The sequence below is a fragment of the Sphaerodactylus townsendi genome, linkage group LG10, assembly GCF_021028975.2.
Source record: "Sphaerodactylus townsendi isolate TG3544 linkage group LG10, MPM_Stown_v2.3, whole genome shotgun sequence".
Lineage (NCBI taxonomy): Eukaryota > Metazoa > Chordata > Lepidosauria > Squamata > Sphaerodactylidae > Sphaerodactylus > Sphaerodactylus townsendi.
Window position 1 is genome coordinate 30,226,038 of NC_059434.1, and position 16,642 is coordinate 30,242,679.

Consider the following 16,642-nt stretch of genomic DNA (forward strand, 5'->3'; position numbering starts at 1 on the left):
CCGAAAGTCCATACCTGAGCCAGGTAAAACGTCTTTTTCCGGTTGCACCAGGCCATGAAGCTGGCTGTGTTTAACTGTCGCCCTTAGAATGTTCGTGCAGCCTGTCTATGGCCTGAGGGCTTGGTATGCCCTTAGAATGTTTGCGCAGATAGGCAGAGATGAGCAGTGAAAACAGTAAATAGGTAATACTGTTAGGTAATACGAGTGGAAGTGAAACACATACACACTTTGTCGTGTGAGACATCAGGTGGGGTCCCCCCCCTCACACGCAGGTAACTTTCACTCTCTGTGCCTCACCCACTGTACCACACAACACACAATGCTACCAACACACACTGCTACCACCTCACACACCTCACTCTGCCCTCCCTCACATCCAACCACCACTTACCCACTTCCTCATCCATATTCGCCACAGCTCTCTTTTACTAAAAGCGAGCTGGAGTTTGCCTTTTTCTTCTAAGAAAATCCGTGGGGTGGGGGCGAACCAACACTACCGGCTCCGCTTCTTTTGCACATTGCCCTTTAAGAACCCGGGGAGCTGGCCTCGATCTGAATGCCTCACCACCCTGCCTCTGCTGCCTGACTGGGATAGCCTGCTGGCCCCAGTTCTGCCTTACCCAAGCCAGGACTGTGCGTATCAACCAGCCTCATGGACAGCGGGATTCACATTCTGGACAGTTCCGTTATGGAATGGAAAGGGTTACCTTATACTAAAAGAACAAGACAGCACCATATAATGATGTGCATTGAAAAGGGAAAGAGGAATTCCATTTGACCACCCCAAAAGGCTATGCTGGGGATCATTGGACCTGTATGGTCATCTGTGTGGGTTGCAGACTGTGATGAGAAGGACAATTGCCACAGCAACGCGTGGCCGGGCCTGGTAGTACTTGATAATTTTACAAACTGGAGATCAGATATTATCCAACTCCCATTCTACTACCATGCCTTCTCTACGAGAAAAGAGAAAAGGAAACACAGATCAGGCTGAAAATGTGGAAAGGGGGCCTTTTCTATTCAGGGTTGTCCCTTTCAGTGGGTAAAACAGGAGAGTCCCTATAACAGACTTTGCCTTTTTGAGAACTTGTTTTGTTTGACAGCGTAGTCACAAACATGAACTCTCAGTCTGCTGGGGACATGACAGGATAAAGCTTTTCTTCGTTGTTTTCTTGTCTTTCCAGGGTAGGGTATGTTCTCTCTGTCTTCTGGTACACTTTAGAACTTCCTGAGGGCCAACAGAAACTCTGTGGATGTCCCACCCCCAAAGTTCTTCTCTGCTAGCCACAGAATGGGTCAAGAAAATGATGCTTGGGGGGAAGGACTGAATACCATTTCTTAAGCATTCCTTCCCTAATCACATTAACTACTTCCTGTGGCTGCTTTTGAAATAAACAAGCAAACAAAAATAGATCTCATGAAGACCCTACTACATAATATTTATGTAATTGAAAACATTTCTAAGCCTGCCCGTGACCCAGTAAACTGGGAATCAAGAACTATAAATAAAAACAGTGCCCCAAAACATTATAAAATAACAAAATGAAAACCAACCTCAGAAAAAAGCTTTACAAAGTTACCAAACAAAGCAATCATATTGAGCAGTCAAAGTGTATAGAAGTGAAAGCCCTCTAAGAGAGCAAAAGAAATATAGATCTTAAACTCCCCCAGAAGACTATTTCATAACATTGGAACAGCTACAGAAAAAAAACTCATAAGCAGAAAACAGCATAATGTACCTTTGCAGGCACCTGAATTATCAAAAGGCATTACTGCACTGCATGAAACTTCCATATGGGATTGTACAAGAAGTAACCTTTTAGGTATGGGGGCCCTATGTTGAGAGGGATTTCCTGTTTCATATCCATTCTGGCCCAAAGTCAGTTATGCCATTCACTGTTTTTATGTTTGGTGGCACAATATGAAAATTCCTCGGAGATGGTTGTAATTTTTCTCTCTATTCAGATAATCTTTTTGAAACAACATTTTGACTGTTCAATGAAAAATCCAAAATAGTTTAACACAACCTTTTAAAAAATATATTTAAAATTTCACTGTATCCGACTACTAGATTTAAGTGCTGATTTTAGTTGCTGGTAAAAAGCAATGACTCGTTCTTTCTGTGCTGGCCACTCCAAAATGCAGCGAGATTTGAACATGGCTCTTCGTAAATAAAGAGCATTATTCAGTTTATAATCTGGAATGTCATCACGAAAAATCAGTATGATGGAATCTCGACTTTGTTCAATAGCTTGCTGTATGGCATGATGTACCTTGAACCTATAAACAAAAGGAATGGAATTACTTCAATATGTTCAGTGTTTCACCTGCTTTCATAAAAAGAACCCTTAAGTAGATTTTTTTTGTTAAATCCCAGATTATTTACTGCTGACTGAATTACATTTTTATGTGAGACTTTGCTGGAGAGGTTACAAAGAAAGTAACCAATATTAATAGCATTTGTAGGGATGGCGCTATGATCGATTCCAGACAGAATCCACCCATCAAATTAAGGTCCAGCCTTCTGAGAATTCCATCTTTCTACCAAGTTAAGTAAAAAAGTGTTTTCAACAGTGGCATTGACTCTCTGGAAGTCTCATCTAGAGGAGGCCAGCAAATACACTTCTTATTTGATTAGCTTTTAATTGAACAGTTTTATGTACTCATAAAAGATGAGATGCATTAAACTGGGCTGAGGTTGTTGCAATTATAATCTATCATATTGTTGGAATTTTATTTTCCTTTTTATTGATGATTTTTTGGTGAAATATTAAAAATATAATCTGGATGTAAGAAGAATATGAATGCATAAATAAATCAAGTAATGTAACAGTTTTTTAACCAAATCCAGGGATTCAGAGTATGAGGAGGAGCCAGAGGGTAGTATGATGCTCCACTCCCAGCCAGCAGCATTGGAGCCACAGGTGAAGTCAGCCCCTGTGGGATCAGTGTCACAGCTGGAAACCAGCAAAGGCTGTGGGAGTGGACCCTGAGCCATAGCCAGGGTCTAGTTCAGAAGCACCAGGCCTGCTGCAAGGTGATTGGCTTGCTCTCCCTCTGTATCCCCTGAACCCAGTGATCCAGCAAAGTAGAAGGCTATATATAGCAACCTGCAGGGCAAGAAGCATAGCATGTTCTTGGCAGCCCTGCATCACCCTAGTCTTAACAGCAAAGCAGAGTGTTTGCAGGAGCAAGGCTGACATGACGTCAGATGCAAACTATCTCCAGCTGCTTGGGCAGCGTCCTGTTAAAAGGCTGGGAAACAGGAGACTGTGTGGAAGCAATAAGTTTGTTTGTCACTGTTCTGCCTGTGCATGTTGCCTACATCTTTCAAACCTTAGTCCGGACTCCTGGATTCATGCCCTCTCTGTTGCCCTGCTTGGATTTGATGCTCATAAGGGCTATCTGTGCTCACCTTGGACTAAGACTTTGACGAGCAAGTACCGTGTGTGTGTTGTGTACATGACGCCTTACAAGAATAGTTCTAACAGTACAAATGTGGTCAACACATGGTCAGTTTGGAGTCATGATTGGTCCAATACAATATAATATTTACTTATTCCTACTCACAATAGGATGCATTGGACCAAAGCTGTTTAAACCACAATTTAAGTTCTAATGTAAATTCTATGTAATTTACAATTAAAGTTCTAATTTGACATGCATAATGGAGGAGTCATTGATTCATCTTGAAGACATTATGAGAATAGAATTTGAAATCCAATTGTTTGGTAAGAGGTATTTAAGAACACACATGAAAAAAATGTCCTTAATGGATAATTTTTTAACCACCCTGGCTCAAAAACACAGTCACTTGTTTTAAGCTATGGTGGAGTACATTTCATAAAAATCAACTAATAAGTGTATTACGTTTTATTTTGCAAGGTTCTGCAGACAGATTTCCTGGAAAGGCAGAATTTAAAAAATCTAGGTAAGCAAATAAATAGTACCTGCTATATACAACATGCACTGGATTGCAGTCTAATGAACTGGATGACATCAGAATTTGGGTTTTAATAATGATTGTTCCTATAACTTTGGGTTAGTTACTCTAATACCATTATAACTTGTTCTTTTAAAGAAAGTAATCTGTAACTGTTTAGAATTTCTGTAACTGTTTAGAATTTCACTCAAATGCCACATATTAGCACAATTTTAAACTGCTTTGTTTGCACTCGATAAATGAACTGGCTTACCTCAGAGAACCCTGGGAAATGCAGTCTTTTTTTGTGAGGGTTAAAAATTCCTTATGCATAGTAGCTACCTAACACTCCGATTCCCAGGGTTCCTTGACTGGGAAATCAGAAAGTACCTAGTTTTGTAGGTTTGTAACTAGTTTTAGAGTTAGAGTTTGGATTTATAGCCCACTTTTCTCAACCTCAAGGTGTCTCAAAGAGGCTTACTAACTCCTTCCCTTCCTGTCCCCAAAACAGACACCTTGTGAGGTAGGTGAAGCTGAGAGAGTTCAGAGGCAACTGTGACTAGCCAAAGGTCACCCAATTCAGACCAGGTGCTCAGGAGCAGCAGGCCACTGCTTTCACATCCTGCACGTGAGCTCCCAAAGGCACCTGGTGGGCCACTGCGAGTAGCAGAGTGCTGGACTAGATGGACTCTGGTCTGATCCAGCAGGCTAGTTCTTATGTTCTTAATTCACCAGATAAGAGTCCACTGTGGAAGAGTGGGGAATCAAATCCAGTTCTCCAGATTAGAGCACATTGTCTTAACCACTACACCATGCTGGCTTTTATGTATACATGCCCTGAAAAACACAAACCAAAACCCAATTTGTTAAATAGTTATCATACCTTCTGCACCAGGGATCTTTTAAAAGATGGTTGGTGATGACAAATATAGTTTTCCTGCTTCGGTTGATACTATCAACAATGGCTTCAAATTCAGATATTCCAGCTTCAAAGTCTCGTTCCTCTAAGCAAAACCTAATGATGGGTTCATTGTCTTCATTGTGTTTCTCTAGAGTAATAAAGTTCTTAAATACCCAGTTCTTGTCCCTCTTGGCATGGATGATGTAGGCATCATAATCAAACTGTTGTTGTGATCTATCTATTTCTCTAAATCCTAGCACTCTATTTACAGACACATTCCAAAGATATTTTATTCGCCACCCTAAAAAGTGAATAAGGAATACCACAAAAATGAGGAGCACTGTGACAGTAGTGCTAACAATGTAGAGCAATAAGAAAGGGGCATTATCACATGGCGAGGTATCAAAAAGTTCCATTACAGCTCTATGATATTTAGGTGGGGTATTACATAGATATTGATTTAAACCTCGGACATACGTTTTGTTCTTCTTCAGCCAGTTAACAAACCAGGCTATACTATCACAAGTACAGTCGAAGGGATTGGACCCCATGTCTAATTCTTTCAAATTTGTAAAAACTGTACCAAAAACTTCTTTTTCAACACTTGTAATAAGATTCTTCTCGAGAAACAGGTATGTCAGAGATGTCAGGTCATTAAAGATGAACTCAGGAAGCAAGTTCAGGTTATTGGACCCCAAATTCAAGCTTCTTAATTCAGATAACCCATGAAAAGCTTTTCCTGGAATCTCATCAAAGCCATTGGATTCTAAATCAAGCAGATGTAGGTTCTGAAGGCCTTCTAAGAAAAGAACAGGACCACCTGGATTGGCATGCTTCCAAAATCGTGCCAGATTATTATGCTGCATATCCAAAATTTCAAGATGGTCGAGTCCATCAAACAGATCTTCCCTCATGTTAGCGATATTGTTGTTGCCAAGATCCAAGATTGTCAAATTCTTTAATAGGTGGAATGGTGAGGGAGATATATCCAAGTTGCTGCAACCAACCTTCCTAAGCCTCAGTTTTCTAAGGCCTGGAACGAATGTAAATGACTCGCTTGTCAAAGTCAGGTGATTGTTGTAAGAAAGAAAGATAGTCTCAATACTACTAAGACCCTGAAATTCATGACCGGTGAGTTCCTGGCTAATTTCATTTACTTCTAAATCCAGAGTTTTTAATTCTCCCAGCCAAGAGAAAGCCCCAGGTTGGATGTTAGTGATTTTAGTTCTTGTTAGGTTAAGAAACTGCAAAGGAGAATTAGCAAGAGATGAAAATGTTTTGTTCGTTATTATTCTTTTTGATCCCAAGGTGATAGTGCACTTGCTTAAACTTAAGTTTTTCAAATTTTCTAAACCTGTAAATGTTTTAGGAGTAATCTCTGGAAATGTATTCTCATCCATAATAAGACACTTTAAATGTTTGAGTGACTGAAAAGCGAAATCATCAATTTTTTTGTTAACGGAGTTTCTCAAATTCAGATAATTCACATTGTTCAGTCCGTCCAAGGAACGAGAAAACAGGTGTGCAATGTTATTGTTCTCTAGATTTAGAGTCTGTAAATTTTTGAACCAGACAAAAGAACCATTTTCAATCACCGACAAGCCACTGTTAGATAGGTCTAAAGTAGTGAGATTTGTTCTCTGCATTCCATTGAAGGTCATGTTGGAAATACGCGAAAGTTGCACTTGGCTTAGTGAGAGATTCTGAATGCTTGTATTGGATAATTCTAAACAAAGTTTTTCTGTTCCATTAGTCCCCAAATGAACTTTGTTCAAGTTAAGACCAAATATTTCTCCAATAGCATGGAAACAGCCTGGGTGAAACTGGAAAGATAAAAAATACATAAATATATAAATACACAAAAGTTTCCTTAAACCGAATTGATGCATCTTGTTGGATGGGGCAGTGATTCCCCAGGTCTTTCCTAGACCTGCTAGCTGACATACTTTTGACATGCTTTTGCATCCCAATCATGACTTACTACTGTTCTGAAAAAAGAACCCAAGGATGGAATGAGATACAGAGGTTACCCAAAGGCTTTTTAAAGAAATTATGTTACTAATATACCTTGTCTCACAGAAAGATAGATTCTCAATGTCGTGCTCCTTAATTTGAGTCTGAATGCTGCGTTTTGTGTTTCCTGTGTAGACCTTTCCACAGCTGCAGGGTATGCGATAGACTCCTGCAGAAGTGAGGGGGTCTCTCTTTGCTGCGCGTAGCATCTGCTGTATTTTCCTGGTAGGTTTGAAGATGGAACCACAAAACACAGCATTCAGTCTTGTATTAAGGAGCACGAAAGACACTGTCGGCTTAACCATCCTGAAAAATCTGCAGTTGCAGAACATGTCTTAAACGAAACTGGACATAACATTTTATTTGAAATTCTGGACAATTCAGAAGGTTAATTTGTCAGACTGCACAGGGAGGCCATTGAAATTCACAAACACCAAGACAACTTCAACAGGAAAGAAGAGACTCTGAGAATTAACAAAGCTTGGCTACCAGTACTTAAAAACACCAATAGCAAACCCCAAGGGCATGCTAAGTTCATGAACAATGGACTCCACCCAAACACAGGATTTGCATTCACCAATACTGCTGCTGCTGCAGGGCATGAAAATATGAATCACTCCCTGGACTGATAAGCCCCACCCGCAATACAACACTATCAACCACATCTTTGCATAACAAGTTCCACCCAAACACTTACTGATTGGTTCCCCAGCCTGGGACATGGACAATATATATCCCAAACATTCCCTTCTCTCTGGAGACAGTGTGCAACAGACTTCCCCCTGCGATACACCTCTGAAGATGCCAGCCACAGATGCAGGCAAACCGTTAGGAACAAGATCCACCAGACCACGGCCACAGAGCCCGGAAAACCCACCAGAACCAGTTGAATCTGGCCGTGAAAGCCTTCGACAATACATTGAAAGTATTGTCGAAGACTTTCACAGCCGGATTCAACTGGTTCTGGTGGGTTTTCCAGGCTATGTGTTCATGGTCTGGTAGATCTTGTTCCTAACATTTTGCCTGCATCTGTGGCTGGCATCTTCAGAGGTGTATCACAGAGAAAAGTTTGTTATAAGAGAAGTCTGGACACAGTGTATAACAGACTTTTCTCTGTGATACACCTCTGAAGATAGTCAAACAAAGAAACGCGTCGCACACGGGCGTAAGATAGATATCTGAACAATATTTCTCTATATTATATTATTTCATATAGAAGCTCATAAAAATGATTCATATTCCATAAATTCATTTCATGTCAGTTTCAATATACAATTTCAACAACAAGGATTATAAGCATGATTCTTCTTCTCACAGCATTTCAAACAGTTCCACTTCCCATTTGATAAATGAAGCACTTTTACTTTTCACAGTAATTCAAATAGTTCAACTTTCCACGTATTATATAAAGTACTTTCGCTTTATATAATATGTGGAAAGTTGAACTATTTGAATTACTGTGAGAAGTGAAAGTTCTTCATATATCACTGTGAGATATACAGATATCCAGGAAACTGAAATCTTCCATGACCACTGTGTCCCATCTCTTTGAAAACTCTTAATACTACCCATTTAAGAAAATATTGCACTTGTTCATCAAGTATGTTTATATCACATATAGTTAAAGGAGGTTGACTACATATTTACCTCAGTAAGGGGATTTGATGACAAGTCCAGTATTTTTAATGAAGAGTTACTAAGAAAAAGAAAGTCTTCCTTCTTTAACGCAACAATTTTATTCTGAGACATCACAAGTTCCTGAAGGCTCTCTAAGCGTTGCTGGGATCCTAATTTTGTAGATCTTAGAGCATTATGAGAAATATCCAATGATTTCAGATTCTGAGGAGAAAAATGAAATATACATTTAGTGATAAATTCCATATCTTTGAAACATTAGCAATAAAAGTTTATGGCATTAGTTGTAACACAAATTGTAAGATTGTTTCGGGTTATATCATGTGTACCTTTTTGAGCCAGCAAGCACATTTGGAATATTGAAATGGCATGGAGGGAGCAGCAACAAAATGGCTACCACAAAATGCTGCCATAGCCAAAAAATTATTGTCACAGTTTAACTTTAGCAACACAGTGTAGATCCTTATGTTGTGGTGGCAGCTTCCACCAAAGCAACGTTTTTAAAGAGCTGCATAGTCAATCCAATTTTCAATAGTCAATCAAAAGCCTTGCTGAGCTAAAGTCCTTTCTGGTCACACCCATCTCCTAAAAACACTTGGTGGGCACTAGGAAAGGTGTTGGTGAGTGCCATGGCACCCACAAGCACCACTCTGGGGACCCACGAGTAAGATATCACTATGCATTTAGTTTCTAAGGAATTCTGAAAGAAAAGATAATCCTCTGATGTTTACATCAAGGAAAAGATGGAACACTCCACTACAGTTTTATCTACTAAGGATATATCTTTTTTTTTTTATTTTCCTATACTTATATTCCACTCATCCCTGGCTGGAGCCAGGCTCGGAGCAGCTTACACATCATAAAACCATGTATAAAATAATATTAAAATCCAATCCAAATTCCAATGGCGCTAAAAAATTCCTTCAGCCTATAAAACACCACTGGGGTAAGATGTAATCACAAATGTTCACAAATGTAATTAAAGCCAGTTTATTTATAATGGGGATTCCAATATATTGTTTTATGAAGTAGGTGCATCCCAATAAGGGAAAACGCATAGTAGCAGTAGATGGTAAATGTTTAAGTTAGCATCATTTCTTCTCCAAAGGAAACTCTGGGAATTGTTGTGTGAGGTGGATAGGTGCAGAGATCTCTGGGAGAGAATCCTCAGGGCCAAACTAAAGGAAATGCAAAGAGGTCTGTGATCAAATCTGGATGAACTTTTAAAAAAAAGTAAAACCAGGAGCTAATTTGGATTGGTCCACAGAACCACATTCTATATGAGTGTAATTTCCTGTGCTACTTTTCCAGTACAAATTCTCCTATCTCCTTAAGCTGATGTTTATTCCACAGCTGAAAACATGCAAGTTATCAGAGAGCCAACAAAGTATATTAGTTAAAAGTGGCAGACTCTAATCTGGAGAACCAAGTTTGATTCCCTACTCCTCCACTTGAGCAGTGGACTCAAATCGGGTGGATTATGTTTGTTTCCCCACTCCTACAAATGAAGCCTGCTGGATAACCTTGGGCTAATCCCAGTTCTTGCAGAAATCTCTCAGCTCCACCTGCTTCATAAGGTGTCTATTGTGGGGAGAAGGGACTGGCGTGAATATGGTCCCTACAATCTAGTCCAGTCAACATTGTGGCTGTAGAATCCTGTACCAATTGTGGCTTCTGGACAATCTTGGAGAGTAGCATGACACAGAGTATTTTGGGATTGCCTTTCCTCTTTGGCAGAAATGTTTATAGGGGCATCCACTACCTTTCCTAAAATTCTGAAAGGGACTACAGGTTCAACAAGGGCTGGGAACCCCTGATGAGGACAAAGTGTGTACCACATGCGAAGAAGAAGAGTTTGGATTTATACCCCACCTTTCTATCCTGTAAGGAGTGTCAAGGTACCTTACAAACTCCTTTCCCTTTTCCCCCCCACAAGACATTGTGTTAGATTGGTGGATCTGAGAAGGGTCTGAAGACCAGCCCAAGGTCTCCCAGCACAAATCCAGTTCACCAGATTAGAGTCCATAGCTCATTTCAAGGAGTGGGGAATCAACCCAGGTTCTCAAGATTACAGTTCACCTACTCTTAACCACTATACCACACTGGCTCTCTCAATGAACTGTTCCACAACTGCGTGGTTTCAGCCAAAAATGAAAACAACCTCTATTTGTGAGTCTGGATAGCTATGGATAACAGTATGGATAACTATGTGGATATCACCCACTCTCAGATGAAAACCACACCTTACCTTTAGAGTCTGGAAAAAATCCTTTTGCATTGCTATTATGTTGAATCCTAAATTGAGCTCTCTCAGATTGGTACAATAAGTAAAAACGTTGTCAGGAAGTACATGCAGTTCATTGTGCTGAAGATTCAGAACTTTTAACAAAGGCAAATTTTGGCATAGTTCTGGCTGCAGTTTGGCGATAGAGTTGAATCCTGAATCCAAGTAGACAAGCTGATTGTACTTTGTAAGGTTTGCTGGTGGCAATGTTCTTAACTGATTATGAGAAATGTCCAAGGTGGTAATGTTTGTAGGAAGATCTGAGGGGATTGCTTTTAACTTCAAATGGCTACAGTCTGCTTTCCCCTTTTTGATTTTACAGGCAGTCCCAGCTGATCCATGCTGGACACAGAATGACAGAAGGATGAAAGGCAAATATGAGCAGCAAAGGAAACCAGTCCTCATTTTCCTAAGGAACAAAAGGTAAATGGTTAAAATTAGCATCTACTTTTCAAATATACTTGCAGAGCAACTCTAAATATGGGATCCACAACTTGCTTCTATGTGCTCCAGATCCCTGATGACATCCCACCAACAAACCACCACAGGTATAGACTATTATCCCTTCATTACTGTACTCCCTACAGATGAGAAGACAAATCAAAAAGCTGATCAATATTACACTCTGCCACAAAAGGGTCTCTTTTATCACTGGACCCTTTGGGGTCACCTCCTGGATCACCCTGATGTTTCCCTTGTGATCTTTCTAATCTCTAGAAAAGAACTGAGGCTCCTATAGAAGAAAAGACTAGAACAGACCAAGACTATCCTACTATATAAAAGGCAAGCCATGTTTCCAACAACTCACTCCTTAAAGCAAAGGACTCTGGGAGATGTAGTCCAGAGGGTGTCGTTTCCTGAGCAAAGAGTGGCCGATTGGACTGCAACTCCTACAATCTTTTGCTTTAGCAACACAGTCATCACCAATACACCTGCCCTCCCCACCCCCCAAAAATGCAACTCTCTTTCACACATGAAGCCTCGGACCCAATCACATGCCCTTCCAAATGTCCCTGCCACTATCCTCTGCTGGGAAAAGTGCCTGGGGCCAAGCCTCCTTGCAGTGGCCATTCAAAGCCACCACTCTGGCACCTTCTTCATGGATGCCCTTCCCAGTCTCATTCTGTTTCTGATTTCTTGGTTCCAGTCCTCCTTTTGATTGATGATGGAGCCAAGGAATAGAAAGAATAATGTAACTTTCCTCATTGTCAACTTTAAAGTTGAGTAATTCTCCAGATGTCATTATTCCTGTTTTCTTGATGTTTTCTTGATGCTATAGTTCTGCTTTGGCACTTGCTCCTTTAACTTTTACCACATGTTGTTTCAAGTCTTCACTATTTTCTGCCAATAATACGGTATCATCAGCATATTGCATATTGTTAATGTTCTTCCCCTACAATTTTCACGCCACTTCATCTAGATCTAATCCAGCTTTCCTCATGATATACTCAATAGGTTGAAAAGACAGGGAGATAAAGTACATCCTTGTCTGACACCTTTGCCAATGGAAAACCATTCTGTTTCTTCATATTCTTCATCCATACTTGTCTAGACTACAAGTTACACATCAAAATAGCAGAGGCGTATCTAGAGAAAATGTACCCTGGTGCAAAATCTGAGTTTTCCGCCACCCCCATATGGACGGCTGCCCTCCTCCACCATGACCAAACAACTTTTTTTGCACCAGGTCTTGAAGCCAGTGTATGGACCCAGAGGAAGGAGGGGTGTGTGGGGCAATTTTCTGCCCCCCATTTGACTAAATGGCCGCAGCCCAGGGACATTTCACCCCAAATGTTCTCCTGGGCAGTATGCCCCTGCAAAAACAGTCAGAAGCCTGTTTCCTTTAAAACCAGCCATAGCGTTTCATGATCCACATAGTTAAAAGTTTTGCTGTGATCTATGAAACTCAAAGCTAATTTTTTTCCTGAAATTCTCTCATATACTACAATAACCAGCATAAATTTGCTGTATGATCTCTACTGCTTCTTCCATTTCTGCATCCAACTGCATCAGGCATTTCTGGTTCTATATATGGTAAAAACTATGCTGCTTACTATAATTGTTGATCACCTAGTGGTCCTCTATGCAGGTACACATGGGACTGCACTTGAGCATTCTCATAACAAGGACAATAGGCGTGGGCCTTCAGATTAATAAACTTTAGTGACGCTACATCTATTGAACCAGGTGTTAAAGAACTTGGCTGGAAGTCATTAATTTTATAGCCCACTCTGATGCATAGATCATATGTGTAACAGAGCACATTAAGAGGCTTAGAGCTTCCATTTGTACAGAACCTTTTGTGTAGGCCTTGCCCACAAACCATTTGAACCACTTTTTGTGGCTTTGTGAATTTTACTGCAGTAGGCTCAAGTTCATAGTTAAGTACTGTATACAACTCAATTCCTACATTTCAGTAGTTTTCATAACTGTAAAAATAAATCAGGCAGTTTTATCATGCTGTTTATTGCTTGTATTGTATATTGCTCTTTTATCACACTACTGTTAAATTTTGTAAGATGCAGAATAAATAAATAACATGTTTAACCTTTATGCTAGAACTGGCACTTACAACAATTGTAGATCAACTACAGGGCATCTTATTGCAGGGCTGTGCTGGACATGTTTTGTCTCTCACAAATTAAGCAACGAACTTTTTCCCCCTTCTGAAAATTTGACACAGTATATGTTGGGGTGGATCCAAATTTTGCAAGTCCCTCATCCCACCATAGCCAAAAATCCCCCCTGAAATCCTGTTCCTAGGAAGTCTCTTGTTCCTCAGAAGCAGAACTGAGGGGAGGCATTTCAGCGTAGTATTTAATTTTAAAATCCTGATGAATTTGACAGCAGGAACCGATATTTAGCACTTGTGCAGAAAGGCTTGTTACAACAGTCGTTAACTTGAAAAAGGTGTGGCTATAGCCTTGCTGGAATGTGCATGGGAAACTTGGCTTACCTGAACTTGAATGAACAACTGTGCCATTCAGAAGAGCATTTGTACCGCTCTGTCAGGGAGGTTTGCTACTTGTGCTACCATTTGTGCTGTAACTAACATGAACCTGGATTAAAGTCAGTATTATTTCTTATGGGACACATCTAAACATTGACGAGGAGGCAACTCATACATAGGATGCTGCTCACCCCTAAACCTCCTTAGCCTTGTGGATCTAGGATGGAGGGATGCAGAATGAGGTGTTCTAAATTAGAGTAAAAGTGTACTTCATCATGGACACAATAAACTGCAAAAAAACAAAGACAAAACTGTCTCTGGAGTTTGGCTAAGAAATAGTTAAGTATGGTTTGGCAACATCAGAACTAAAGCAAAAGCATTACTGAAATAAAAACAATACAATATTTGTAAGAATGTTTCACTGGGCACATGCAGGCAGAGATACATTTACAAGCATTACTAGATGCAACCTGGCTAGATTTTTCTATTATTGTTGGTTTCCGACGGTCCAATTGTGGCATAAGCCTATAGGGAGACTTTGTTGTTCTTAGTTGGAAAAAAAACAACAACCCCAGTTTGAGTATGCCTGCAAGTGTCTGAATGTCTGCTGAACTCCACGAATTAAAGAAACTAGAGTAATTCAGCCCATGCTCCTGAGGCCTCAAACAATGAATGTGCCAAAAAGCAGGGAAGGAGGGGGAGAAAGAGAAAACTGCTTTTCATCCTAAAGGAACGAATATTCAAGTTACACTTACAGACAAGCCTCCCCGCGGGACCGTTCCGCTTTTCTGATCAAGCGACTTCAGCTGCTGATAATCACATTCCTCGTCCTGGAGTCGCCGCCGCCGGTGGCTTTTTTTTTTTTCTCCCTGCAGAAGGAAGGGGCTCGTACTGGCTGACTCATAGGGAACACCCTGCAGAGAAACTAGAAAGGAACGGGACGGAGAGGCTGGGCTGTGCATTGGCCGGAGTAGCAGGAAGGCTTTAAGCAACTCGCTCCCTCTGCACGCCCTCAAACGAAAAGTCCGCTGCGATCAAAGTTCCTTCCTTGTCTCCAGGAACACGCGGGCTTCTTTCAAAGGGCGCTCGCTTCAGCAACGGAGAAACAACATAGAAATGTTTTCAAAAGCTCATGTATAACAAAAGGTGCAATGCTACGTTTTAGACAGCCTCCGAGGAGGATCTTACACAAAGGGGCTCCAGCCTTTGTACACGCGCGCTGTAGGGTCCAACTCTAACTGATAAGGCAAGCAGCCAAACGGTCTCCAACGGGGCAAAGTTTGATCTGCAAATATGCACAAGCTCGTTTGAGGTGAGCAGTGAAGGCCGCGACTTCCGTCTTGGATTGCCTGGTTTAGGGGTCCCTCCACCTTGCTGAGCCTGCAGACCCTTGGGATTTTGAGGAAGATTAGTGAGTGCCACAAAGGCCCCTTCCACATATCCAGAATAACGCACTTTCAATCCACTTGTTTGCAAGTGGATTTTGCTATTTTGCACAGTAAATCCAGCTGCAAAGTGCATTGAAAGTGCGTTATTTTGCATGTGCAGAAGGAGCCAAATGGCTCCCATAGGGAAAGCAGGCGCAAAATGTTGGGAGGCCCTAAGGCAAACATTATCATCTCATTGAGATATTTCCTTGGGAGGGGGGGGGAGGGTGTCTTCTAAAGCACCTTTTGATCCTGTGTAGTGAAGAAGAGCCAGGATTGGATCTTAGCATGGAGGAGAAAAAGGTGTTTGAGGCAAGCAGCAAGTAAGGACCAAAAATATATGGGTAGTGGTACCGGCACTCCCACAACTGCAGGTTGGCGATCACTGTCATAGCAACACCAGATAGTATTACCAGCTGCCTTGGGAAGCAGATGTAGAAAGAATGTCTTGGGCCCCTTTGGCACATGCAGAAACAGACATAATAATGTTTCTCTTAAGAGATAATATTTCCATTAATTTTCTTGTAAGAAAAAAATCACAAAACTGGCAAGTTCAAAAAATGTGATTTCTGTCCAGAGCAACAATGTTTAATGCTGTTTTGGATAATGACTGTACTTCTCTTCAGCTACTAATAAAAAAGTGGAATAAGATCTTTCGTTTCCCTTTCTTATAGCCCTGTTTTTTAAAAACAGGAAGCCTCAGACTAAACATGTGAGGAAGCATGCCTCCACAAAGAATTATTTTGGTCTGATACCGCTTGAATTTTTCAGTAGTCATGCTTAGGTCTTATTTAGAATTGTATTGTTTTTAAGGTTAAATAAAATTTGTAGTCACTGTACAACCAACAGTTTCTGCTCCTTCATTGAAATCCAGGTTACTTCTGAACTGTAGGTAAAAGCTTTGTGTCATTGGATACATGGCATCAGATAGAAGGAAAACATAACCTGTTTTCCCGTCGGGGGTAGGGCGATCTACTAAATCAAATAAACAACAACAAGAACAACAACAACAACAATAATAATTGTATGGCATCTATACCATTGGTAGGATTCAAATAATTTAGCAATCGGTTCAGAAAGGACTCAGTGGTGGGATTACAACCAGTTCACTGAACTAGACAAAAATTAGCTACCGGTTCTACCAAATAGCTGCAAATAGGTGCAAATAGGCTGAATCCCACCACTGCTCTATACCCATCAATGCCATTGTGGAACAGAAGAATTCACTGAATATTCACAAACCACTTCAAATAGAAATTACTTGTGAATGTAGCCTGTGGGCAGACATCTGTACCCACTAAAATGGTGATTAAATTTGTTCAACAAAACTATATATGCAGATTTTTCGATTCCTAGGTAGCTGGACAACTGATCTGAAAGCAAATAAACATATTGGGGAAAAATGAATAGCTGACATTCCAGTGTTTATCATTTATCCAAGAATGAAAAGGTTAGCACATGCAATTGTGCTTGCCTGTTACCAATCATTCAGAGACATTCAGGCATGATG

The 16,642-nt window shown here is 40.6% G+C and overlaps 1 protein-coding gene across 1 annotated transcript; it reads right to left on the reverse strand.

Annotated features, from left to right (window-relative positions):
- Positions 1-1,422: 1,422 nt before the first annotated feature.
- On the reverse strand, positions 1,423-14,768 carry TLR3 (toll like receptor 3). Its single transcript, XM_048510093.1, has 5 exons — positions 14,461-14,768; positions 10,720-11,164; positions 8,484-8,675; positions 4,806-6,646; positions 1,423-2,280 (listed from the first exon to the last, which is right to left on the reverse strand). The coding sequence occupies exons 2-5, from the start codon at positions 11,158-11,160 to the stop codon at positions 2,052-2,054; spliced, it is 2,703 nt and encodes a 900-aa protein (XP_048366050.1). The 5' UTR covers positions 11,161-11,164; positions 14,461-14,768; the 3' UTR covers positions 1,423-2,051.
- Positions 14,769-16,642: the final 1,874 nt, after the last annotated feature.

What these genes read in the sequence shown, in the direction of transcription:
- TLR3 (XM_048510093.1), bottom strand. Translation starts at nt 11,160, where the DNA reads ATGAGGACTGGTTTCCTTTGCTGCTCATATTTGCCTTTCATCCTTCTG. An exon ending in CATCAAATCCCCTTACTGAG is followed by an intron (nt 6,647 to 8,483) that starts GTAAATATGTAG and finishes TTATCTTTCCAG; the next exon opens with TTTCACCCAGGCTGTTTCCA. An exon ending in AAAGATCCCTGGTGCAGAAG is followed by an intron (nt 2,281 to 4,805) that starts GTATGATAACTA and finishes TTTTGTTTATAG; the next exon opens with GTTCAAGGTACATCATGCCA.